General features: G+C 34.4%; 1 protein-coding gene across 5 annotated transcripts in view; it reads right to left on the bottom strand.

Annotated features, from left to right (window-relative positions):
* Positions 1 to 1,342: 1,342 nt before the first annotated feature.
* The window catches only part of LOC138711784 (ATP-dependent RNA helicase DDX42), a 73,152-nt gene continuing 48,239 nt past the window's right edge, over positions 1,343 to 26,255 (bottom strand). For all 5 annotated transcript variants that reach the window (XM_069842987.1, XM_069842991.1, XM_069842988.1 and 2 more), the window contains exon 9: positions 1,343 to 2,100. In XM_069842987.1, the coding sequence (XP_069699088.1) occupies positions 1,948 to 2,100 (153 nt within the window). In that variant the 3' untranslated portion in view covers positions 1,343 to 1,947. The remainder of the gene's footprint in view (positions 2,101 to 26,255) is intronic.

The raw sequence follows: 26,255 nt of genomic DNA, 5'->3' as shown, positions 1-26,255 counted from the left end.
ACACATGTGTATATGATATTTTTTGCTCAGAATTTCTTCAGCAATAATCTCCATAAGTGACTGTAAATTCTCGTGGATCACACTGTATTATATACAAAGTGTAACGAAAATAGTGGGTCAAAGTTTAGGTATGGATTACTCATGTGTAGAGAAGAAAAAAAGGTTATATGAACATGGGCCCGGAACTGCCTGGTTGCCGAGCTATAGGGGTTACAAGGAGAATCATTGTGCACTACAAAACTTAGGTATTAGTTGGGATTAATGTTTCAGTCTGTGTACATTTGTTTACAGAAACTGTTCAAAAGTCCACTTCCTGCCTGAATACAGCCGTAGTTCATCGCACTGACGTCCGGACTTGCTCCGAAATTCCTGGCATAGCACGTACTGTCCGACAGTGTTGCTCAGTTTGCAGACGGAGAGATTCCATATCGATCACAGGACTTGAATACACAAGTGACTTCGAATGCTTCCACAAGTAGAAGTCCAGTAGGTTGAGATCTGGTGAGCGTGGAGGCCAAGCAGTTGGTCCACCTCGCCCTATCCATCGGCCAGGGAGTGTTGGATTAAGATGTCTACATACATCCAGACTAAAATGTATGTGAATTGAGTAACACTGTTGGACAATATGTGCTATGCCAGGAATTTGGGAGCAGGATTGGATGTCAGTGCGACGACGAACTGCAGTCTGTATTACTTAACTTCTGTAGTGCATAATGATCTTCCTTGTAACCCCTATAACGCAGCAACCAGGCATTTCCGAACCTATATAGCCTTTTTTTTTCTCTACATATGAGGAATCCATATCTGAAGTTTGGCCCACTATTTTCGTTACACCCTATATATATAATATATTTTAAACAAGATTTAATATCTTCATTATGCAGCAGTACAACTAAGAGTACACTACATATAATACTAGTTTTCAACATGAGTACTGTATGTATGTCTGTATGTATGTATGTATGTATGTATGTATGTATGTATGTATGTATGTATGTATGTATGTATGTATGTATGTATGTATGTATGTATGTATGTATGTATGTATGTATGTATGTATGTTCAATAGCTTGCTGAGCCAACCTTTAACAGATGTGCAGTAAAGTTTTGTTGGCCAACAAATATACAATAAAATAAAGGTTTGCATAAAAACAGACATATAGCTAAATAAAAGATGAAGATAACAGTCAGAAGAATGCTATCTAAAGTGAAGTTAAGGGTGAGAAATTTAATCATGTCATCTTAACTATCAAGTACATTTTGAGGGAATATTGTTACAGATGGCCAATAATTATTCGCATTTCTCGGATCAACATACCAGTTTCCTTAAAAGTAATCAGCATTGAGAGAAAAAGAAATCTCCTTTAATTAACTAATAAACTGAACAATATACATATGATGTATACACATATTTGAATCTGTATCAATATCTTAGATCACAGAATTTCATTTTTGGTGTACTGACATTCCATTTACGTATGTTATTTCATATACGCAGAACTGTTCACAAGCACACATAAGAGTTTCAAGGTTACCCGATCACACACAACGAAAAGAATTCTTCACAAAAATAATGTGAACATTAGAGACTTTATTATGATGGAACGAAAACAGAAACAATTACTGTTCTAGGTACATTTTTCGTAACTGCATAAAATCTTTCAAGATAAACTTCTTATTGTACAGGACATTTCCGATAATAAAAATGTTGTATTGAGCTAATTCATTTACAACATTAACGTGATGTGAGGCAGCTATCAAAACATACAGCAAGAAAAATAATAAATTGTTGGACTTCCATATAATAACATCCCATCCCTAGTTTAAGATGTTAGTCTGTCTAGCTACTGAGGTATGTAAAATACATACCTAAATCTTCCAATTATATAAAACATTGTAATTCTCTGGGTAGATGATTTGATTAACATCAAAGCATAGAGTGATGTTCTACGAGTTATCCCAACGACTCTTCTTTACTCTTCTCTCTGACTTAACTGTTCCAGTATCAGAAGGTGGCGGTGGTGGTGGTGGCGGAGGTGGTAATGGTGGTTGAGGCTGGTCTATTGTCTGTTCCCACGTATGGTCTGATGATGCAGTGAACTGTGAATAATAAAGCATTTCAGTAATATGCAAAACTGTGACAATTAAAGAGCAGAAAAATATGAAGAAAATTTTGACAAAATACGAAATTCATACCCTGAAAATATGGAAAATGAAATTTTCTTGGAAAAAATTAACATATTCTAATGCAAGAAGCATGACGTGAAATGAACATCTGCTAGTGTTTCTAACCTCAAAGAGAGCGAGTCTGTTACAAACGTCATGACATTCAGCTACAAATACCAAAATTCAATCTTCTTAGGGCCGATTGTATAAACCATTTAATCTTAGATCAGAGGTTAAATTGATCCTTGTTCTAGCTGAACTTGGAATTTTGTGTTGTATAAAGTCTAATCTGAGATTAATTTGTCTCCAACTAAAGTCAACTTTGACTGAAGAAATTTCTCCGATTAAGTTAGATGATCCAAGTTCAGTTATTTCTTTTCTGTTTGAAATATACGAGTGGTAGATTGTGCAAATAGAATAACCATTGTTATTAATATTAATAGATATGGTAGTTACACTTATATATATATATATATATATATATATATATATATATATATATATATATATTTCAATTTCTTGCCTTAATACACAAACAATCTTATATTTTATAAGGCTCTATCGTGTTCAGCAGTATCAAATAATATAACCTATAATTATATTATGTTTATAACGACCATTAATTATTAATGGATGTGATAGGTACATTCATAAATTTTCAATTTGTCGTTTTATAAAGCTTTATTATGTTTAGCAGTATCAAACACCATAACATGATAACAATTTGGAGAACAGTCAACCTTCTTCTTATTGTCCGCCATTATTTACATTGCACAAATAAACCAGTGTCTCCAACAGTGTGTACGGAAAGTCGCCAAAAAGTAGTTGTAAAGTCGCAAGATTTCTCATTAATCAACAAAGAAAGATTAAATTTTGTCACTATGGGGTGCTAAAAAGTTCGCTAAACACCTATTTATGCAATACAAAAGTTAAAAGAAATTGTTATTGAAAAAGAGTTAAAGTCGCTAGATTGGTAACACTGAACAAACTTGTACAACATGGTCCGCGCATCACATATTTCACCTGTTTATGCGATGTTGCCAAATCCTTTTCACGTGAACTTAGATTGCATTTGAACCAAGGTAATTGATCGCAGAAAAGTTTTATACAATAGAAGAAGTGTCTGAACTCGGTTCACTTTTCGATCTTCGATCAAAGTTGATCTTTAGTCAGAGAGTTTTATACAATTGGGCCTTAATGTATCCAGCTGTTTGCTGACAACGTGAAGTCCACTGTAGTCTATTCAGTTGTTGTTTTTCACGAGAAATGAGGGGTATTTTGATCGGTGTTCATTATAGATGCCTGTTGCTAGTAGCCAGAGTTGGGGTGTAGTCAATATTTACTGCAGGGCTGTGTCTTCTGCAACTGGTACTGATGATTTTAATTTACTACTTTTGTGGTTTATGGATGGACAGTATAGAAGAATGTGTTCCAGATCTTCATCATGATTATTACACCACAGACAAGTAGGATTATCAGAAATGTGAAATCGGTGTAGGTACAATTGAGTGACAATGTGACCTGTTCTGGCTCTTGTTAAAAATGTTTGAACATGTCTGGGCAAGTTTTTGTACATTTCCAGGTCATTTGGTTTCTTTTGTACAGACTGTAAAATTTTTCCTTTGTCAGAAGAGAGCCAATTGTTGATACATAGGTTTGTAAAATGAGACTTTACTGAAGCAAAAGCACTGGATAGAGATATCACTTGAAGTGGTCTTGGTTGCAAATATGTTGCCTGTTTTGCAATATTATCGACTTTCTCATTTCCAGGTATACCACAATGACTAGGTATCCATTGAAATGTTATTTCCTTTTGGAGTTCTTTTAGTTTACTTAGTTGTTTCTGAATTGGAATAATTCTATGTGCATATAGGTTTGGTACATATTTAATTATATTAAATATAGCCCCCTTGGAGTCGGTAAGTATGCAAATAGATTTTTCAGAAATTTGAGTAACACACTGAAGAGCAGCATCAATAGCTAGCAATTCAGTGTCAAGACTGGAGGAGGATGAACATGGTATGAAATAACTTTCTTGATATTTTGGAATATAATACCCTGCTCCTGATGTCCCATTATTAGAATTTAGAGATCCATCTGTATAAATTTGAAGGTGATCCTTATATGTACTGCAGAGTAGTTCCATGGAATCTAACTTAAGAATGTATGGAGGATCATTTTTGGAATGATTTCCTGGAATTTATATGCTGTGTTCTGGAATCACCCATTTCCATGGAGGAATTTCGTTCACAACTGGAGTTTTAGCAATGAGTGTGTCTGTGATATAGATTGGTATTTCTTCTTTTTTTTTTTTATTTTATAGAAATTACACAGGATATCATCTGACAGTTTGAAGAATATCTGAGATCTGGATGAGGCTTGCAATTTTAAATGTATTTTTAGATCCTTTTGTAATATATAGTGTCTGAGTGGTTGAATATTACATTCAATTTCTAGGGCAACAGTTGACGTGGTTTTTGGTACTCCTAGGCATAATCTTAAAGCTGAGTTTTGAAGAACAGAAATTTTTTGTAGACGAGTTGCTGACTCCCCATATTTCACATCCATAGGTCAATTTTGATCGTATATAACCATTATAAAACAGACGCATTGTCGTGATATCTGATCCCCATTTCCTATTAGCTATGATCTTCAAGAGATTTAATTGTGGTAGACACTGCAAAGCAATATTGGTTAAATGTGTTTTCCATAAAAGTTAAATACCAAAATTAAGCTATGCACAATATCAAGAGCTGTCATAAAAGCATATAAATAACATGAAACAAAGCCCGTCCACCATTTTAAAAATTGACTCATTCCACTCTTATCTAACTCACCGTCGACTTGTAACACTTTCTGCATAACATTACAACCACTGTATCATAAAGAGCGGCACATCTGAAGTTGTTTTGAGTAGAAGTCCCTATTCTTGAATAATAAACAGCACTGATGACCAATGCTACAATCTGAAAAGGTGAAAGGCAGATGTGTTGGAGGTGTAATTTGTTGTGCACTTGTTTGGATAAGGCTGATTTATTTTTGTTGCGTAGGCGATCCCTAATAAAGATCTTGTCAAGTGTCAATGAATTTACAAATAAAGGAATTAGTGTCAATTAGGTGATACACTCTATTCACTTAGCAGAAAAATAAAACTGAAAATAGAAATGCTTTCCTTGTTATAAATGAAGGTCGTAGTATTTGGAATTCAGTCTGTAACCTACATTTTCTATGTGTTTTCATAATTTTATTGAGTGTGAAAAAATATATTTGATGTAAGAAAATGTTTACACATTAAAGTGAGTATTCACATGAGATCACTTGATCAAATCTCAATTCGGCTACATTTTGACACTTGACTATGGTTATTCTGCTACAAGCCACGTAACTAAAAATTAAGCTATGTTTAGCCAAATGGTTGGCAACAGTTAGGTCTGTACAGTGTACTGGGCATTGGCTCTGGAATTATAGTAGGATGCTTGTGATTGGGTAATTTGAATATGGTTTGATATTGGGTGTGATGCATCTTATTGCATCTTTAAGAAAATCGAAAACTCTCCAGTAGATCATAAATACACAACAGAAAGGTTGGTGTTTGGAAGTAAGAACAAGTATGAAGATTTGTCAAAAGTATTTGCATTTAGATAATCAGAAATAATAATTAAAATTATATTAGAAGAATAACCCTATTGAACACATCCACTGCTTTAATTACCTCAGTTGTAACGTATCATATTTAAAATACGAAGATTTTACAAATTAAATAAATTAAATGACATATGGTACAACAAGATGTTTAAAGATTACGCGGAAAGACATCAAACGTAAATTTTACAACGTGGTAGCAGTTCCTATGTTGATGTATGGTGCAGAATTTTGGGTTCTAAATAAGAAAGAAGAATGCAGAATAGAAGCTGCAGAAATGAGATTTTTGAGAGATGTGGCTGGTATACTTAATGGGATAGGAAAAAAAAATGAAGACATTCGAAAAGAACTCAATATATTCAAATTAACAGAAAAAAATATCTCAAGATAGGAACAACTGGATGGAGCATCTAGAACAGATGGAAGATGACCGCATTTCAAAATTAATTTTAAATTATAAACCAAAAGGTAAGGAATGTTGGCAGACCGAGAAGCAGCTGGATACAAGAGTTGTAATTCATGAGACCGGAATGAACCAGTTAAGGCTTAAGCTCTGGTGGTGGTGATGATGATGATGATGATGATGATGATGGATGAAGATTTGTTCATAATATAAACATTTTTACGAAATATGAAAAAATACCCATTTTGATTCTACTCTTGAATGAACACAAAAATTATGATTCCCAGTACTCTGTAATTAATGCTGTAAAATATAAATTTCCTCCTTTTCTGCTTTCTAGTGATAATCTTCCTATAAACATTTATAAATGTTCTATAACTTATTACCTCTGATTGAGGTTCTGACTGGTATGTGCATCTATTACATCTCACTTGACGATGTGTGTCAGAGGAAAAACAATGGTTTGTATACATCTGAAGTCTGATTAGCATAATATGTATCTAGGTAGCGATGTATGCAATGGAGGGGGAAAGGAACTGGTCACCCTAACCCATTATCTCCTGGCCTAGTTGTCTAATGAGCAATAACTCACTGAGACGTCTCACAACATGGCTCGACAAATGGAGACTAACAATTAACACTACGAAAAACAAGTTATGCTACTGAAAAGACGACGACACTCACGAGCGACGATACGTGACAGGAACCCAATACAAATTAAAAATGCACGACTAGCTTACCGAGACAAACTGACATACCTCGGAGTAACCTTTAACAGGAAGCTAAGCTTCAATCCGCAGGCAGTTAAAATCCGCCAATGAATAACCCTATCCACTAAACTCCTCTACAAAGTCTCCGGTCACCCTCCCGATCGAATTGGCAGCCTCCCTCAAATCAATATTATAATATATAAATCCATCATCCGACCATCCATAATATATGCCTCCCAATTCTTCTCCCATATGACACCCTCATATCTTCGGATCCTAATCCAAAAAGAGAGAAGTCTAATCCATAAAGCCTACTTAGTAGCTCCTAACACAAGAAACCATATACCATATGACCTCTCCCGAATTAAACCTCTCCCTGAATATATCCGTCGCAAAAACATCAAATATGTCCACAAGTCCCTAAATAAACCTTACATCCAACAGCTCTTCAACCCCTTCCCCCCCACAGAATCCGGACATAACAATATCCAACCTCTACCAACAATATATCCAACACCTACAATTCCAAGGCAATAACTAACACCTATCCTTAACTCAAAAGGGCCAACACTTCCAAGCACTAGACGACCAATTCAACAATCATCACCATCCACTAAACATGGACTTAATACATAGACAATAGACACAACTAGATCACGACAACAAGGCAGCGGACATGCTGTGGGTAGTTCTGACAGATGGTGAAGTACAGAGTCCACCTTCTGAACAACAACAACAACCAATGAACAACAAGACCAGATCCTGCTTTTTCTTCATGTGGCAGTCCGTGTGAGGTGTGTGATGAACTCTACTGCAATCCATGGACACAACTCTCAGCCTGAGGAGAGCATTTAAGACTCTAAAACAGGCTACCTCGGTGGGAAGCCGTTTACATGATATCCTGCAATAATAATAGCATGCATCAGGAAATTAACTACCTTTATTTTGTACTAGCCGTACCCGTGCGCTCCGCTGCACCTGTTAGCAATAAATATAAAGTAATTACATAATTAAAATAGGACGTTTGATCCAGGGAACAACTTTTACAACAGCGCAAGATAATCTGCTTCGCTCATTGCCCAATTTTTTTTGCATTGGATTTATTGCTTATATATTTTATGTATTTTAACACGATTCAATTGAGCATAGTTAAAATTTGAATTATAAAATAATGGATTGCTAAGCTAACGTACTATTACTGCATAGTAAATCAATACACTCTCGTTGTTCGTTAATTCTCTGAGATTAAAATGAGTGTACATAAATATTATTTTAAGAAATACAGAAAACGAATGTACAAAATAGCCTATCAAATTTTCTGTGCATAAGATTTACTCAGACGTTACTGTAGTAACATTATAGCATTATGTCCATCTAGAGAAACTACACTTTCCAATGGTGAAATAATAATTAATTATACAAATCGGTTAATTTAGCTTCTGATATTACTTCATACAAACACAGAAACATTCTCTGTAGGCTATCTTTCATAGCTTTCGATTGTTGATGTCCAAGGCCCCTTATAGACGAAGTCATTTGTTCTTAATTCATTGCACCGTCTTAGTTCGCGTTATTTTAATTTTAAAACTAATTTATCTCATTAAATATCAGTCCTATCAAAATTTTGTAAAGAATAAAACTTATCGGAAATCATTTTTAAAGAAACTTTTGTTATGTAACATTTTTCACAAAAATCAATAATAGGCGAGATATTTCGATTTATTTAATTCAGGCCCCCTTATAACCCCCCTTTTAAATAAAGTATTTTGAATTCTACATAGCCTAAAATCTAAGTTACAACGAACTTAATTTATATTCCAATTTTCATATAAATCGGTTCAGCCATTATCGCGTGAAAAGGTAACAAACATAGACAGACAGACATACAAACAAAAATTTAAAAAAATGCGATTTTCGGTTTCAGGGTGGTTAATTATATATGTTAGGACCAATTATTTTTGGAAAATCGAAAATTACCAGAAAAATTTCGGCTACAGATTTATTATTAGTATAGATGATACTACGTGGTTTGTTATTATAAATACCTGCTAACACTATTAACTTCTTCATTCTTCGATGTTTTTGTCATTTAACAATGTTAACTAACAATTGAAATACCCGCACAGGAAGGTAGTAGCATACACTACCACCTTAGGAGTTGCACGGGAGAAAAATCAGGCAGCGTTGTCAACTTCATTTCGAATAACCTGCATGCCCATATTTTTTACTTCTGTATTTCGGTGTGTATGTTATTCGAGAAAATAAGGTATACGCCAGTATAATGAGTTATATGTAAATTTTATTGTTTTATAATATGAACAATATTAAACTAGGCTCTGATTGACTGGACAGTGTGACTGTTGGTGTTCCAAATAAGTACTTTAGGACGATTCTTGGCATCTCTCAGTGCAGTCCCTACCCGGAGATCCGATTGACGGACTATTTTACCTCTGGAGAATTTTACACTGAGGGACTCCATGAATCATAAGCAGTGAAAAATATAGTGGGACTGTGTTGGTGTTAATGCAGCTTATCGGGGTACCTCTTTGTTACTTGTTAGCTTTAACAACAAGTTTAAGCCCCCTCACCACGACAAGGTGAGTACCCATATTTCTGGTAATCCTACTTGTCTGTGGTGTAATAATCATGATGAAGATCTGGAATACATTCTTCTATACTGTCCATCCATAAACCACAAAAGAAGTAAATTAAAACCATCAGCACCAGTTGCATAAGACACAGCCCTGCAGTATATATTGACTACATCCCAACTCTGGCTATTAGCATCAGGCATCTATAATGAACATCAATCAAAATACCCCTCATTTCTCGTGAAAAACAACTGAATAGACTACAGTGGACTATAGTGGACTTTATGTTGTCAGCAAACAGCTGGATACATTAAGAACATTGATAATATGAACAAGTTTCACTTGCCATGAAGTATCACCTTCTAAATAATTTCTGGGCTTCAATATGTCGACAGGTCAGAGCAATACTATCAGAACTAGCAGAGCCAATACCCCTTGCACTTTTTTTTCCGAAATATATAAGTAACAAATACGGGTGCACAGCTTATTCAAAATGAAGTTGACATCACTGCCTGATTTTCCTCCAGTGCAACTCCTAAAGTGGTAGTGCATGCTACTACCTTCCTGCGTGGATATTTCAATACTTAACATTGTTAAATGGCAAAAACATCGAAGAATGAAGAAGTTAATACTGATAGCAGGTATTTATAATAACAAACCATCTAGTATCATACAAAATAGAGTAGTTATTTACTGACATGTATTATTAATGTTGCAGAATATCATGTAAATGCCTGACTAAGCAAGACAACTGACATGTGTACAGTGTGTGTGCATAAGATGTGTTGAAATGCATCCTGTTCCAAGATATTTTTTGTTAAATGAATTGTATATGTGTTTAATTGCTTTAATTTGTTGTGAATACATTTGTTGAATTTTTTTTTTTTGCCCTTTCAAAAGTGGAGTTTGCAGCTTATTTGAGAGCATGGGATATTCGAGAAAATATGCTATTATATTAACTTATATATTATCCCACGCTATTTTTTGTGTAGACTATTACACTTTTACTACGTCATACTACTTTTGACCAATAAAACGGTACGAAAGGACGTATTTCAACCAACCATGGCTGCTTATCGCACAATTTTATCACGTCCCTAGCATTTGTTTAATTTTATCGCATTCCTAGCATTTGTTTAATTTTATCGCGTCCCTAGCATTTGTTTCTTTGTTTGCCAACATTTCAAACTGTGCTGGTCTGGACGTCAAAAAAAAAAAAAAAAAAAAAAAAAAAAAAATTACAAACCACTCCAGTCGATGCACAGCAGTTTCAAATATGACTCGCACTGGCATTCAAGAACAAGAATTAATAAAGATCACTGGTCATACCTACGCATCTTCCCTGAAATCCTATTTATGAATAAATGAAGAGCACCATTCGGAAATCCTGAATAAGTTGAGGAATAAACCATGTACATCAACGAGTTCCACTTCTTTTAAGCACATGTCTAATATAAAACACTAATACCAACCACTAAAACATTCAAATTTGAAAATTGTACTTTCAATAATTGTTTCTTTTAAAATTATTCATGTTTATTTTTTATGTCATAATTGTTAATTAAAACTTTTGTTTATTTCATCATCCCTAATTAAAACTTTTCTAACACCTGTTTATATTATTTACATTATGTTATAGCTTCTGCTATATGATATTATGGAGAGTCACGTATCAGACATTGTTTAATACTAAGATTTATTGAAAATCATCTGTAAAGTGACGTTGATTACTGGGACCCGTATAACTCAAGTGGAATGCAACTGTTTTAATAAAAATGAAACTGAATTAACAAAGCCTTCTTGACTAGTAACCGTCTACAGAGTTCAATGAAGATTCCACAGTTGGCACACCTGATAACATCACATAATCATAACACACCACTGCCATCTAGCATAATATTTGTAATGTTGAGATGGTACAATAATACATTTGAAGACAGTTGTATTTTCGTAAGTCAATTAATATTTTATTGTATTGAAGTACTTCGTTACTTCTAATCTTTATATACTTTCTTCAAATAGTGTAATAGTCAATTAAATTCCACTCGAGTTTTGATTTTCTCGAGATAAATCAAAACCTCTAGTGAGATTACTGTTGATAAATTATTCTCAAAATATCAAATTTTTCAGTAAACTACCTAAGAAAATTAATTAAAATAATGCAAATGGTTTGAATGTAATATAATAATGATTTCATAGTAATAAAAAATGTTACTTTAAATTAAACTTTTAGAACTCTATTATACTAAACCCATTGTGTACTAGACGAGGCAACCAATATTTTCAGGATGCACAGTACTCACATGCACGTGATATGGGTAGTAACGTTGAGCTACTAGTGTTGAATCATGCATTTCTACCACTAGCCATCTCCTGAACTCCCTATAATAAATATGAACCTATAAAAGTTTTCTGGTTGCTGACCACAACTACAAATAACCACTGAAATGAAAGCATATTTACATTTTATAGTATATTAAATATATTCCAAAAGAAAAAATGATCACCAAAAGAAAGAATTACCGGTATCATTAACTGAGGTGGCTTAAAGAATGAATCTAGCTGCTTTAACGCATTTTACTGTAGCTTTAATAAACAAAATTCTTCTTGGTCAGTTTCCAATGCTAAATATTTGACAACTATTGACCATCTCAATTGGTATCACTTTATCAACTACTCAATTTCAATTTGTAAACTTTATCATACAGTGGTGAATGTTGCAGCCCATACCACAAAGCTGCAAACCAGTGACATCTGTAATGGGTATTTTCTCCATTCTTTTTCTGCCATCTACAATTGTTACTACTGTGACATCTGTTAAGAAGAAATGAAAATGGAGTAATGTCAAATACAGTATGAACATAAAATTTTGCTTTCATCTATACTCATGGAGAAAGGGTTCTTTTATATGTATCAAATGTAATACAGTATATTGGCCCTACAGAATCACTTATCTAAGATTATTTCCTGCCTAATAATTAGCGTCTGGATGTTTGATCCAAAAATTTCCAAAAAATTACCTATAAAATTCTCATAACATGACCTGAAACAATAAAAAAATCTACTGAAAATTATCAATTTTGGCCTATGGTGTAATCATTACCTACTTTATAAGTAACTGTATTGTAAAGCAATAAACTTTCGTAGTGGAATTGTTGCATTTCTTACTAAAATAATAATTAACATTACGTCACTTCTACTAAAATTATCTGAAAAAATTAATAACTGAACATAACACAGTTAGCATCCCGAAAAGACAAAGTATATGATTATGTCTCGTGACGGGAATATTGTACGAAATGGAAATATAAATATTGGAGATTTATCCTTCGAAGAGGTGGAAAAATTCAAATATCTTGGAGCAACAGTAACAAATATAAATGACACTCGGGAGGAAATTAAATGCAGAATAAATATGGGAAATGCGTGTTATTATTCGGTTGAGAAGCTCTTATCATCCAGTCTGCTGTCGAAAAATCTGAAAGTTAGAATTTATAAAACAGTTATATTACCGGTTCTTCTATATGGCTGTGAAACTTGGACTCTCACTCTGAGAGAGGAACATAGGTTAAGGGTGTTTGAGAATAAGGTGCTTAGGAAAATATTTGGGGCTAAGCGGGATGAAGTTACAGGAAAATGGAGAAAGTTACACAACACAGAACTGCACACATTGTATTCTTCACCTGACATAATTAGGAACTTGAAATCCAGACGTTTGAGATGGGCAGGGCATGTAGCACGTATGGGCGAATCCAGAAATGCATATAGAGTGTTAGTTGGGAGACCGGAGGGAAAAAGACCTTTAGGGAGGCCGAGACGTAGATGGGAGGATACTATTAAAATGGATTTGAGGGAGGTGGGGTATGATGATAGAGACTGGCTTAATCTTGCACAGGATAGGGACCGATGGCGGGCTTATGTGAGGGCGGCAATGAACCTTCGGGTACCTTAAAAGCCATTTGTAAGTAAGTAACTAACACAGTTAGCATTGGAATACACTATCACAGTCATCCTCAAATTACCAAAAGAACGGTTGTAAGCCAATAATGTTTTGTACTTAGAGAAACTTCTTTCTATTTTCACAGATGTAATGCGATCATATTTGAAAAGCAGTATGTCAATGGCTGTTAAATCCTCTTTAAAAATATCAATTCTGAAGTCTTATCTGATAAAATACTGGTTATTTGGCAGTCTCATACCATTCATTTTTATTAAATACAGATTTTATTTTCTGTCTCACTGTCTCCAATCTCACATTACACATTTTATATACAATCTTCAGCATTCCTGACTACCTCTATTGACATGTCTAGATGATTTATAATTTCCAGCAAAAATATACAAAATTTGATTTAATGCAAGCCAATTTACCTTCTATCTAAGTATCAGAAAACAGATCCTGTGCACTCCCAATTGCCTTAGCATCTGCCCTATCGAACTATTTCTCTATCTGAAAATTTTCACAATGGTATATACACAGTGAGGAAAGTGAAACAGTATGCGCCAGTATGAAATACCGCCACTGGTTTCTCTGGCCAGAAAACATACCGTTAGTGAAAAATGATATACCATCACTGAAAAAATGTGATCCATAAAAATTTGTTTGTACATTCTTTTACAGCAAAGAGGACTATCTGTTTGTAAACCACAGCCTTCTGGAACTGTATTCAACACATATTTCGACATACTTATTTGATAAGTCAACCTCTGGAATGTTTAACAATGGTAGCATTTCAACTATAAAAGTCTGTGATCTGTATCTTGTGGTGGCCATTGTTGCCAATTTAGTGACTATGTCATCAGATCTTATTCTTTTAAAATATTTGTCAGTGACAAATATAGTTACTTACCTATTATTTGAATAGGATTACATACAGTACTATTTTAAGTATTCGCACTTTGAAGCTTTAACATTATTTTATTATTTATTTATTTATTTTAAATGGTAAGTCTCAATGGACATTACAAAATAATCTAGTAAATAACTGAATTAACTTGAAATTATTTTGTTAAGAAATTATTAATGGGTTGCGTAAGCTTCAAAGACTCGCGTTGCTGACTAAATGAAACAATTTATTGTACAGTATATGTCATGTATGTGTATGTTGCAAAGGGAGGGGACATGGTAGGCCTACGTCTTTTAAAATCGAGGTATGCCAGGGGAAAATCTTGGGGTAGCATACCACCTCTGGTTTTTTCCCACTTCCCTCACTGTATATACTGTACATGTAGTCAACCATGTTTTCTAGCATATTAAAATGGATACCGAGGGAAAAACTATGTCTGGAGTCTTGTCTTTGAAATATTTAGTTTGAGACGGAGCTTTCACAACGATTTTCTTCACTGTGAAAATTAGTCTTCTGAAAATTTTGATCTCACCTCCTCTGTGATTTGATGAAAGACGTGGACCATGCACGTAACATGCACCTTCTTACTTTGATAGAATTTGCTCTGTTAGGAAGAGTACGTTCTCATGTTGTACTGCATTAGGTTACAGTAAACACATGGTTTTATTGTATATCTGAGTGTGGTTAACTGCCTCCAAAACCTCTGAGGTTAGAAGAAAAATTTGTCTGGGACAAATTGTTTCTAGGGTACCTATCATTACTACATTATGGTCCTCTGAATCAGTAGTCTCGTCAATTGACACAAAATGGTTTTCCTGTTCACACATTAAAATATTCAGTTTAATGTGTCTTTACAACACTTCATTAAGTAGTTTTAACGCAATGCTGACTCGTCTGGAATAGTATGACCAGTGTGGTGACCAAAGAAATCATGTAATTTAGAATTGCTTTGTTTGCCTAGCAGAACATTAGCAGTAACCAACAAGATCCGTAAAGAAAATGCTAACTTAGAAAATACAGATAATACTACAACTATAAAAAAAATAGGTAAAAATGAAAATTTAACCACAGACAACATAATAATGACCAATAAAAATCTGTGAAGTGAAGAAAATAATATAAAACTACATTCCTCTGTTAAAAAATGACTAATCTCGAATGGGGGGGGGGGATACTTTATGATCTGTAAAAACCCCACAGGTCTAATATATTTCTTGGAGAAGGTTTTTAACTGCCACTATGCATCATCTCTGACTACTCAGAAAAAAAGACGACTTTTCATCAAAATCTGAGCCCTACTAATAATCATCACCATATTCTCTCTGAAACCATGACACTTGGATTCAGAGGCAATTGAGACAGACAACATACCATTGACAGTAAATTAAAAATATTTTCCTACAAAGCTAAACAAAAATTAAGTTTAGTAAAGAAAGCTTTACCAAAATCATAAAAACTCATTTATAAAGCTCTTAAAGCCAAGAAAGAAAATTAATACAAAATAGAATTATAATAACTATAAATCAAAAGAATTTTACACCTAGTTAAACAAATTTATAGAATAATAAGTAAGAGTCCACCCCTGTGGAGTAATGGTCAGCACGTCTGGCCGTGAAACCTGGTGGCCCGGGTTCGATTCCAGGTCGGGGCAAGTTACCTAGTTGAGGTTTTTTCCGGGGTTTTCCCTCAACCCAATACGAGCAAATGCTGGGTAACTTTCGGTGCTGGATCCCGGACTCATTTCACCGGCATTATCACCTTCATTTCATTCAGACACTAAATAACCTAGATGTTGATACAGCGTCGTAAAATAACCCAATAAAATAAAATATAAAAATAAGTAACAAAAAGGCACATAACTCAACAATAAGATGTAAAAAATATTCTATATGAAGATGTAAACACTGTATAACCTCAATTTTACAACTCTCCCACATTTAATGTTAATAATTTATGATCCCATAAATTATGTCATATAAGCCAGGGAAACTCCCATTTACTGTAAACTTCCATTTAAGGCAAAATATCCTTCGTTTCTAGAAAAATCTAGTTAAACAAATTTATAGAATAATAAGTAAGAGTCCACCCCTGTGGAGTAATGGTCAGCGCGTCTGGCCGCGAAACCTGGTGGCCCGGGTTCGATTCCAGGTCGGGGCAAGTTACCTAGTTGAAGTTTTTTCCGGGATTTTCCCTCAACCCAATACGAGCAAATGCTGGGTAACTTTCGGTGCTGGACCCCGGACTCATTTCACCGGCATTATCACCTTCATTTCATTCAGACACTAAATAACCTAGATGTTGATACAGCGTCGTAAAATAACCCAATAAAATAAAATATAAAAATAAGTAACAAAAAGGCACATAACTCAACAATGAGATGTAAAAAATATTCTATATGAAGATGTAAACACTGTATAACCTCAATTTTACAACTCTCCCACATTTAATGTTAATAATTTATGATCCCATAAATTATGTCATATAAGCCAGGGAAACTCCCATTTACTGTAAACTTCCATTTAAGGCAAAATATCCTTCGTTTCTAGAAAAATGTTCTACTATACAATTAGTATGGGCTCAATACTTACACGTTATATTATTTATTTCATATAACACTGGTCACACAACACTCCAAGCTTTCAACCACAATTACCTTTCTAAGAAGAAAACTAGTGAACGTCATGTCCTCTCTATCAGTCTTCAACAAAGAGTGACATTGGAAACTATATAACTCCCAATAACTCTCTATTCATCTTCGCTTCTAAATTATCCTGTACATTGTGTTTAACTGAAGTAATAAAACTGCTGTTATATAAGGGTATACGTAACAACAAAATACGTCCACCACTGTGGAGTAACAGTTAGCACATCTCTCAGTGAAATTAGTGGACCCTGGTTCAAATCCTGATTGGGACAAGTTACCTGGCTGAGATTTTTTCCGGGATTTTCCCTCAACCCATTAACAGAAAATGCTGGGTAACTTGTGGCACTCTGGATTCTGGACTCACATCTTGCTAGCATTATTACCTTCAACTCACTCAGACACTAGATAACCATAGTAGTTGATAAAGCATCATAAAATAACGTATTAAAAAATTAAGGGTGCAATTCATAGACATTTTGCTAGCCCGCGCTACAAGTGTGCTAAACTAGCCCCGGCTATTGACTGGTTACTTGTACAGGATTCATATCGTATCACATCACGAACACTGGTTCGCTGATCATCCATCAAAAGCCCGCTCTAAGAATGACTATGAATACGGCCCAAAGAGTTCAAATATCTTACAATATTAACAGTAATAAATCACTTTCATTATAAAATGTCAATATAAATAAAAATTTGTCAGAATTGAAAAATGAAACTAAAAGTGTAATTACTGTATCTGTGATGATGACCCAAGCCTGTAGATTATATGAGAAGACTCCCATTAAATAAATGTCGGGTGTCAGTTTGTGCACAAAAAAGGAGACCAAAACATCCAACAAATGAAACCAAATAATGACAAATGACTTTTCAAGGCTGGAATGGAGTAGTATAATATAGGAAGATGTGAGCAGTAATATCAAAATGGACAAGACATCAAAAAGACAAAGTTGAGAAGAATTTGTAAAGAGACTTGAGAAGAACATTACAGGAGCCTAATATTTTAGTTTTAAGATATGCCGACAAAGGGTGAAGTGAACAATAAAGCAAACATTTAAATAATCAGATAAGAACGAAGAAAAAATATTACCAAGAACTAATTAAAAGAGAAAGAGCTTTTTCAAATCAGACAGAATGCTTAAATGAAATTTAAAAATGGGAACCTGATATCATAACAATGAGATTGTTTTATATAGCTTATATAATATTCAAATTATTATATGGGTGTGAAGTTTGGGGTAGTGCACCAAAGACACACCTGAAGAAAATTACTACATTCCAAAATGCTGCATTAAAACTGTGTTTGGGAGTGTCTAAAACCATCTCAACATGTGCAATAGAAATTGAATGTTATGTCCAACCTGTTTGGTTATATATACGTGAGAAAATTTATTATATATATTTTTTTTATTATAATTATTATTTTTTTAAGTTAATACTGATTATGTACATGTATTCAATCACTCTTTTTTACTTTATTATTTTTATTATTATTATTTTTTTTTTTAAGCTAATATTTGTATACTGGTATGTATTTTTCTGTATGTGATTTGATCCTGGTTGAGTGGAAGAGAAGGTCTGATGGCCTTAACTCTGCCAGGGAAAATAAAACTACTATTGTTGCTGCTGCTGTTGTTGTTGTTTTTTATTATTATAAAATTCTTAAAATTCACCTTTAGCTTCAGTCTTCGTTAAGATGATATATGTTTTTTCAAATAACAGATCACAACTTCAGCAAGTTTTATAATATACAAATGGAAGATGTTCCTTTAAATGTAACTTGTTTAACGATGGAACAAAATTTAGTTGTCAATGAAACTCCACCATGGATGTGGAAAAGGCCAAAGTGTTATATTAATATCCCTGGCGATTATACTAAGAATGATGCACCACATGTTTTAAAATTTAGTGCCATGGAACTAATCTATAACAAATATGAAAATTTTCTTCTTATCTATACTGATGGGTCACGGAACCCTGATGATGGACTTTCAGGCGCAGGGTATTATATCCCAAAATATAACGAGAAATATTATATGTCATGTTCATCTCCCTCTAGTCTTGAAACAGAACTAATGGCCATAGAGGTAGCTCTTTTACATGTCTCTACCTCATCTGATATACTTATAAGCATTTTCAGCATGGGAGCTATTCTAAATATCATGAAATATACCCCAACTTCCTATGCACAAATTACAATCTATACAAAAAATATTAAATGAACTAAATCTTCAAAAATAAATAGTATTCCAATGGATACCCAGTCATTGCAGCATTACTGGAAATGAGATTGTAGATAATATTGCTAAACAGGCAACATCTTTGGCGCCCAAACCTATGCAAACAACTTCTTTAACCTGCGCATATTCTGCAGTTAATTCTCATTTAACAAATTTATGGGTCGAATTATGGCTTTCTTCTGATAAAGGCCAAGTACTTCAAAACATACAAAAGAAACCTAATGATATACAAATGTTCTGCAACATTTCCAGACACATACAAACTTTCTTAGCAAGAGCCAGGACAGGCCATATTATCACTTCTTTAATCTTGTTGACTCTAGTAGTTGTTGCTGGTGCAACAATAACGAAGAAGATTTGGAACATACCCTCTTAAACTGTCCTGTCACAAACATCCATAGAACTAATTTAAAATCTGCAATCCCTGTAATCTTGAACAGTTCTCTCCAACATATACCGAATACACCTCATCTTTGGAATGTGGCTGCTGAAATATACAACCAGCATCGTGCTTTTTACCCATCATTTGTAAGAAAAGGAAATTCATAGTGAAACATAGTGCAACATGTGTTGTCAGCAAATAACTGGATACACTACGAAGATAGATTAAATGAATGCAAAAGTATACAAGATTTAGAAGGAATCCTTAAGACAATGAGGAATAGAAAGGCAACAGGGACAAATGGTTTGAAAACTGAATTGTTTAAATTTATAAGTAATGAACTGAAAAACAGACATTCACAATAATGAATAATAAAGTAAAACTCCGTTTTAACATTCCCATTTTTAAGGAATAATCTGTCAAGTCCCAGCCAAATTGCAAAAGAATAACATATGTAATTAATTCCTGCTTCTAAGGAAATTCGGTTTAAGGAAAATCTCGCTTTTAAGGAATACTTTTCAAGTGGATTTTGTGATTAGTAGTAGTAGTAGTCTAATGCCCAAATGCTTGGATATATTCCATTTGAGTCATTCCACGTCAGACCGGACACATTTTTGACCTCATATTTTTAGAATTGTTTGAAAATTTTTTTATGCTTTCTCAGGGTAAAAATAAAAGACCCATATTTTTTTGTTGGCCCCAATTCTGATTATTTTGAGATATATACACCATTAAAATTATTGAAAAATTACACACATTGACATACATAAATATTCGTTTCTCCCATTACGTGTATCGTATGAAATCGAGGTTAGTCTCATTTGGAAGACTAAATATATGGCTTTTAGCCTGTGTATATTCACTTTCCATTTTTATGTATTCACAGTACTTTATGCCATAATTATTATATAAATCTTGATATTCATAATGTTCGGACACTTAGAATACCATTTTTAAGTTATCACCGTGTTCTCCATTTAATTATCCGTAAGTATGCCAAATTTCATAATGGGAAAGCAATAAATGACAGAGTAAAAAAATACTAAACAAATACACGCGCAGAGCTCTGCTGCGCTAACCTTAATCCCTTGCAACACCACGCCACCACACTGATAAACTGCCGAAGCCTATAAACTGTCAATTGCTGCCTTTGTCTGTTGTCACCACACTGGCTACTGCCAGTCATCTTTGTTTACGTCTTCAGAAGCTTAGCTGGGATATATAATACTTAAACTAGGTCCAAGGCAGAATGAATTCTCTTCAGTTTGTTCCGAGATTTTCAAACGTTTGGGCATTAATAATGAAGTCCTATAGCATTACTATGAGTGTGTATGGCGTAGTTTCTCTTATTGTTTTTAAATGGTGTGATTACTGTGTAACCTAATCACAATGAGTAATGTAACACAACCTAGACATTATCAGTGTTTTATTCTTTCAAAATGAGGAACCACAGTCGTAGGTTTAAGAAAGAGAAATTAAGGTGTGTGACTTTCAACATGCTTAAAAAATTGAACATGCAACACATTAAGTTGCCATACAATCTTAGGATCTGTATAAATTGTCGTAAGAAAATTTCGTTAATGTCAGAAGTTGGTGAATCAAGTGCTGTTCAAATCAGCAGTGTTGATATCTTAGCCGGTTCTAGTGTCCAGAACATTAACAAGAAACAACAGGCAATTCGGAAACTGATAAATGTAGTGCGTCAAGTAATTCAGAGGTGTCAGTGACGGACATTGATAAGTTGAATGGAAGTTTGGTATCAATGGGGGAAACACCAATTCAGAAGAAGAAATTATCAGAGAAGAAGTATCCCCAACAGAAATATCAGAAAATAAAACGAACGCTTAAGGAAAAGATTTTTCGCGTTAAAAAAAAAAGTAGAAACAACACCAGATGAGGAGAGTAGCAGTGACAGAATTAATAAGCTAGCAGAGTGTTTCAGGAACACTATTCACAGAAAACTTAAAATTCAGATTTTAACTATATTTGATGGCTGGCCATAAAGTAAAATTAGGGAACACTTTGTCTGTGTGTGTGCTCATCATGAGAATGTAAAGTTGTTAACTGATGGTGGAAACATTGCGAAATTGACAGCCAATTTAGAACGGCCATTGAGAAATTACAAAGATCTGATTTCACAGATTGTATGTAACCCTGCATCCCCAGATTGTTATTTCAGAAAGTGTAAAAATTGTCCATCAACAGCAGACTTAATTCAATATTTACAGGAAGCATTTGAAACAGAAATGATAGATGTAGTCAATACAAACAATGGGTAACTATTGACCGAACTAATTTGGAAATGTTGCACTCTTTAGTAGAGGAATTTTTAGATAAACTTTCGACCAAGTTAAAAGCGCTAGCTTCTCATGCATTTATTGTTTAGCACCAAGTTGCGTTTCTGGCAGAAAAGAAAGAAGCTCTCCAGGACTGTGAATGCCTTGCAATTTGTGACTTTTCCGAAAATTATGCCTGCGTGATTCAAGACTCAGTACGGGTGTTCATTGGAATAAAAATCAGGCCACACTCCATACCTTTGTAATTTATTTTAAAGACAGAAGTGAATTAAAACTTAAAAACTTTGTACCAATTTCAGCATGTCTTAAACACGAAACAAATGCTGTTCATCTTCTCCAATGACAATTAATACGGTTTCTGAAGAACGAAATAGGAAATATAAAAAGAGTTATTTATTTTTCTGATGGGGCTAGTGCCCAATAAAAAACCGAAAAAACTTGTAAATCTGTGTTTTCACAAAGAAGATTTTGGCGTAAGTGCTGAATGGCATTTTTTTGGAACTTCACATGGGAAGGGCCCTTGTGATGGGATTGGCGGCACCACTAAAAGACTAGCAACAACAGCGAGTCTTCAGCCACATCAGGACCCCATTACGACACCAAGAAAATTGTTTGAGTGGGCTGAAAAGAATATTAGTGGAATTCATTTTCTATTTTTCACCAATGATGAACATAAAAATGAATGTGACTTAATCCAGTCTGGATATGAGAGGGCAAAAGCAGTAAGTGGCACTAGAACACATGCTTTCATACCGGTCTCAAAATCTGAAGCACTAGTTAAAGATTAATCTTTGTCCCATGAAAGTAAACGTGTATTTATCTGAGTTGCTGAAAAGTATGTTTCAGTTATCCAACACACTTGACTTGTTTTTGTGTGTTTTAACTTAGTTTTGTGGAATTTTATGTTAATAATTGTGCTTCAAAAGTGTTTACACATTTCGTAAGTTGACTTTGTGGTGTATAACATACTGACCAGGGGTGTGCATTTAGGGCAAGCGGGGTAAGCGCCGCATACCCTAATAGAATTACACTTCAAATTAATGTATCATTTTATCTCATTCAGCTTATAAATAAACATTTTTTAATAAAGTGTATTCTGCACTTCAAATTTAAATGTTCTGCATTAACTACACTTCTGCAGTAAGGCAGCACTTCGTTCACAGCTTGCCCGAAGTCTCATTTTACAGTGCTGGCGCATGCGCAGACAGTAGACACGGATGGAAAATTTCCTCGTAAAGCACTATATTGCCTATACGCTTGTACTCAGCAAGAATAAGCATTGGGATTATCGCTTGTCCAGGCCACGGCCGACTTGATGTTCCCTTCGCTTTTTTGTATAAGGAGAAGCGAAGCGAGCACATAAAGTCGGCCGTGTCCAGGCTTGTTAAGTTCCTGCACAAGAATACCAGTGTTGAATTTGGCAGTGTGTGTGAAACATGCGATTTGTTTGTCAATTGAGATAGTGTTCAGGATCTCTCAGTTATTTGAAGATTTGTTTCTTTGTGAGTGACAATTTATGTCGTAGTTTTCTGTGTATAAACTAAATACGGTATTGATTAAGAATGGGTGATTCATTATGTCCTATCGAACAATTATTGAAACACCCATTTCGACTACATTCTTTGCAAGAAAAATTAAACATAATACAAAGTGATCGACCATGTCCTGAAATGCCAACACTTTTTGCAGCTCATAAAGATAAAGGAAAAGAATATACTCGACATTTTCAAGCGTCCCAATATCAGAAAACTCAGTGGATTGCAGGAAGTGCGAAATTAAATAAACTCTTTTGCTGGCCCTGTCTTATGTTTTCTAAAGAAGAAACAGTTTGGTCTAAAAATGGTTATGATAATCTGAACAATCTGCACAATGCCATTAATAAACATGAAAAGTCACAGGCACATATTTTTAGTGTTTTACAATTTAAGTCATTTGGATCATCTCGAATAGACGTACAGTTAGATTCACAACTTCGTGTCAGTGTCGAGCAACACAATGAAATGGTGCGAAAGAACAGGGAAATATTGAAGAGGTTAATTGATACAGTCTGTTTTCTAGCCATGCATGAATTGTCATTTCGTGGTCATTGTGAATCAGAAGAGGCAGTTAACAAAGGAGTATATTTAGGTGCGCTCAATTACCTTGCAAAATATGACTTAACCCTCAGTCATCATCTGGAAACTTCTACCACATTCCGCGGAACTTCAAATCGAATACAGAATGATTTGATTCTCGCTGTAAGTGATGTTGTTATGGATAACATAAAACAAGAACTTTCAAAAACGTCATTTGTTGCAATCATGCTAAACGAAACTTCAGACATTATGAATGCATCCCAGCTTTCAACCACTCTTAGGTATGTTGATTCAGAGACTGGTGAGATTAATGAAAGATTCATATGTTTTACTGATGTAAGCAATGATAGATCTGCCAATGGTTTATTCGAACATGTCCAAAATATAGCCACTGAGTATGACATAAGTAATAAGCTCGTTGCTCAAACGTTCGATGGAGCTGCTGTCATGTCTGGTCACACAAATGGTCTGAGAGCTAAAGTTCTTGAAAAATATCCTAAGGCAATATTTGTGCACTGTTTCAGTCATAAATTAAATTTAATCTTGTCGCAGTCGCTTACATGTTTGAAAGAGTGCAGAATATTTTTACAGACTTTAACTGGTTTGGGTTCTTTCTTCAGTAAATCGTCCAAAAGAACACAACGACTTAAGGAATACACCTCAAAGAAAATGCCTAGACATGCTCCAACTAGATGGAATTTCACATCGCGTCTTGTTCAGACTGTAAAGGAACATAGGGATGAATTTATTGGATTTTTTCAAGACATATTAGACGACAGTTCTACCTGGGACAGTGTAACAGTTGTTACTGCACAAGGCTTCCTTACATTTCTGACCAGTTTTGAGACATCACTGTTATTAGTTATTTTCAGTAAGATATTCAGCTACACTGACATACTTTTCAATATACTTCAGTCCAAATCTTTAGATATCCAGTATTGCTGTGAAAAAGTTACAGAAACAAAGAGACATATCCAAAATCTCAGAAAATGTTGGGATTCTATAAGGACAGAAACTGTAGTTTACCACCACGAAGATGATGAAATTGCAAGTAAACGTCGCCGCACAGAACAAGACCCTGAAGTTGCAAGAAAGGCCCTTTACATTGAGATAATCGATACAATAGTTTTTCAGATTGATGGAAGATTTAGTTCTATGCATAACTTAAACTTTGTGGCTTTGTTAGATCCTCAGAAGTACGAAGAATATAGGGTGAACTTTCCTGCTACAATATTTAACATTTTGAAAGAAAATCACTCCGACACATTTGATTTTATCAGGCTGAAAAATGAACTCATTGTGCTCTACTCTTATGATGAATTTTCTGGACAACATCCGTACCAGCTGGTTAATACATTCAAGAAAAAACAACTTGACACAGCATTACCAGAAGTCTATAAACTTGGATTACTTATTGTCACTATCCCTAGCACTACAGCTTCCGTAGAGCGAACATTCTCTGCACTTAGAAGAATAAAATCATACCAGCGATCAACACAAAGCCAAGAACGTCTTAATGGGTTAGCACTTCTATCCATTGAAAAGGGACTTCTTCATACAGTGATACGATCTGCCACATTTTATGAAGATGTAATCAAAAAGTTCACAAAACAAGAAAGAAGAATGGACTTTACTTTTAAGTAATACATTTCTACAGCTACTGTTCTACAGCTATTGTCGTTGCTGTTCATCGCCATATTACATGCAAGTAAGCCTAATGAAAGAATGCTGTAATATTATTTATTAACATTTTGTAGTACTGTAGCTAAAATAGTCTATACACACACAGAGTGATTTACAGTCTCTTACGGAGCTTATTTCCGAAGACATTCTGAGCAAAAAATGTCATATGAACATTTGTCCTCATCGAAATATTTTCAGAGTTACATTAATTTGAAGTTATTAGTAAAATACCTTTTTTCTTTAGTTTTACGGGTAAACAATATTATAAATAGAGAATGAACTATTCAGAAGTGCCATTTCTTTAACTGGCTAGTTTTCTAAAGCTAAAAATAAGCTCCATAAGGGACGGTAAATCCTCGTGAATCACCCTGACAGTTTTATAAGTCATGATTAATGTGTAATTATAAAAAATGTGAATAAAAAATGTGAATAAGTAAACTTCAGAGCTTACCCACACAAAAAATACACCGCACGCCCCTGATACTGACACTGTGTGTACACACGTATCCATACATAGCAAAGCGGTCTTGCAGTGACGCTCCTACTCAACAGCGTGCGCCTGGCTGGGTAAGTTA

The sequence above is a fragment of the Periplaneta americana genome, chromosome 13 (assembly GCF_040183065.1).
Source record: "Periplaneta americana isolate PAMFEO1 chromosome 13, P.americana_PAMFEO1_priV1, whole genome shotgun sequence".
NCBI classification, from domain to species: domain Eukaryota; kingdom Metazoa; phylum Arthropoda; class Insecta; order Blattodea; family Blattidae; genus Periplaneta; species Periplaneta americana.
Note: the sequence above shows the minus strand (reverse complement) of the source record. Positions and strands in the feature narration are given on the sequence as shown.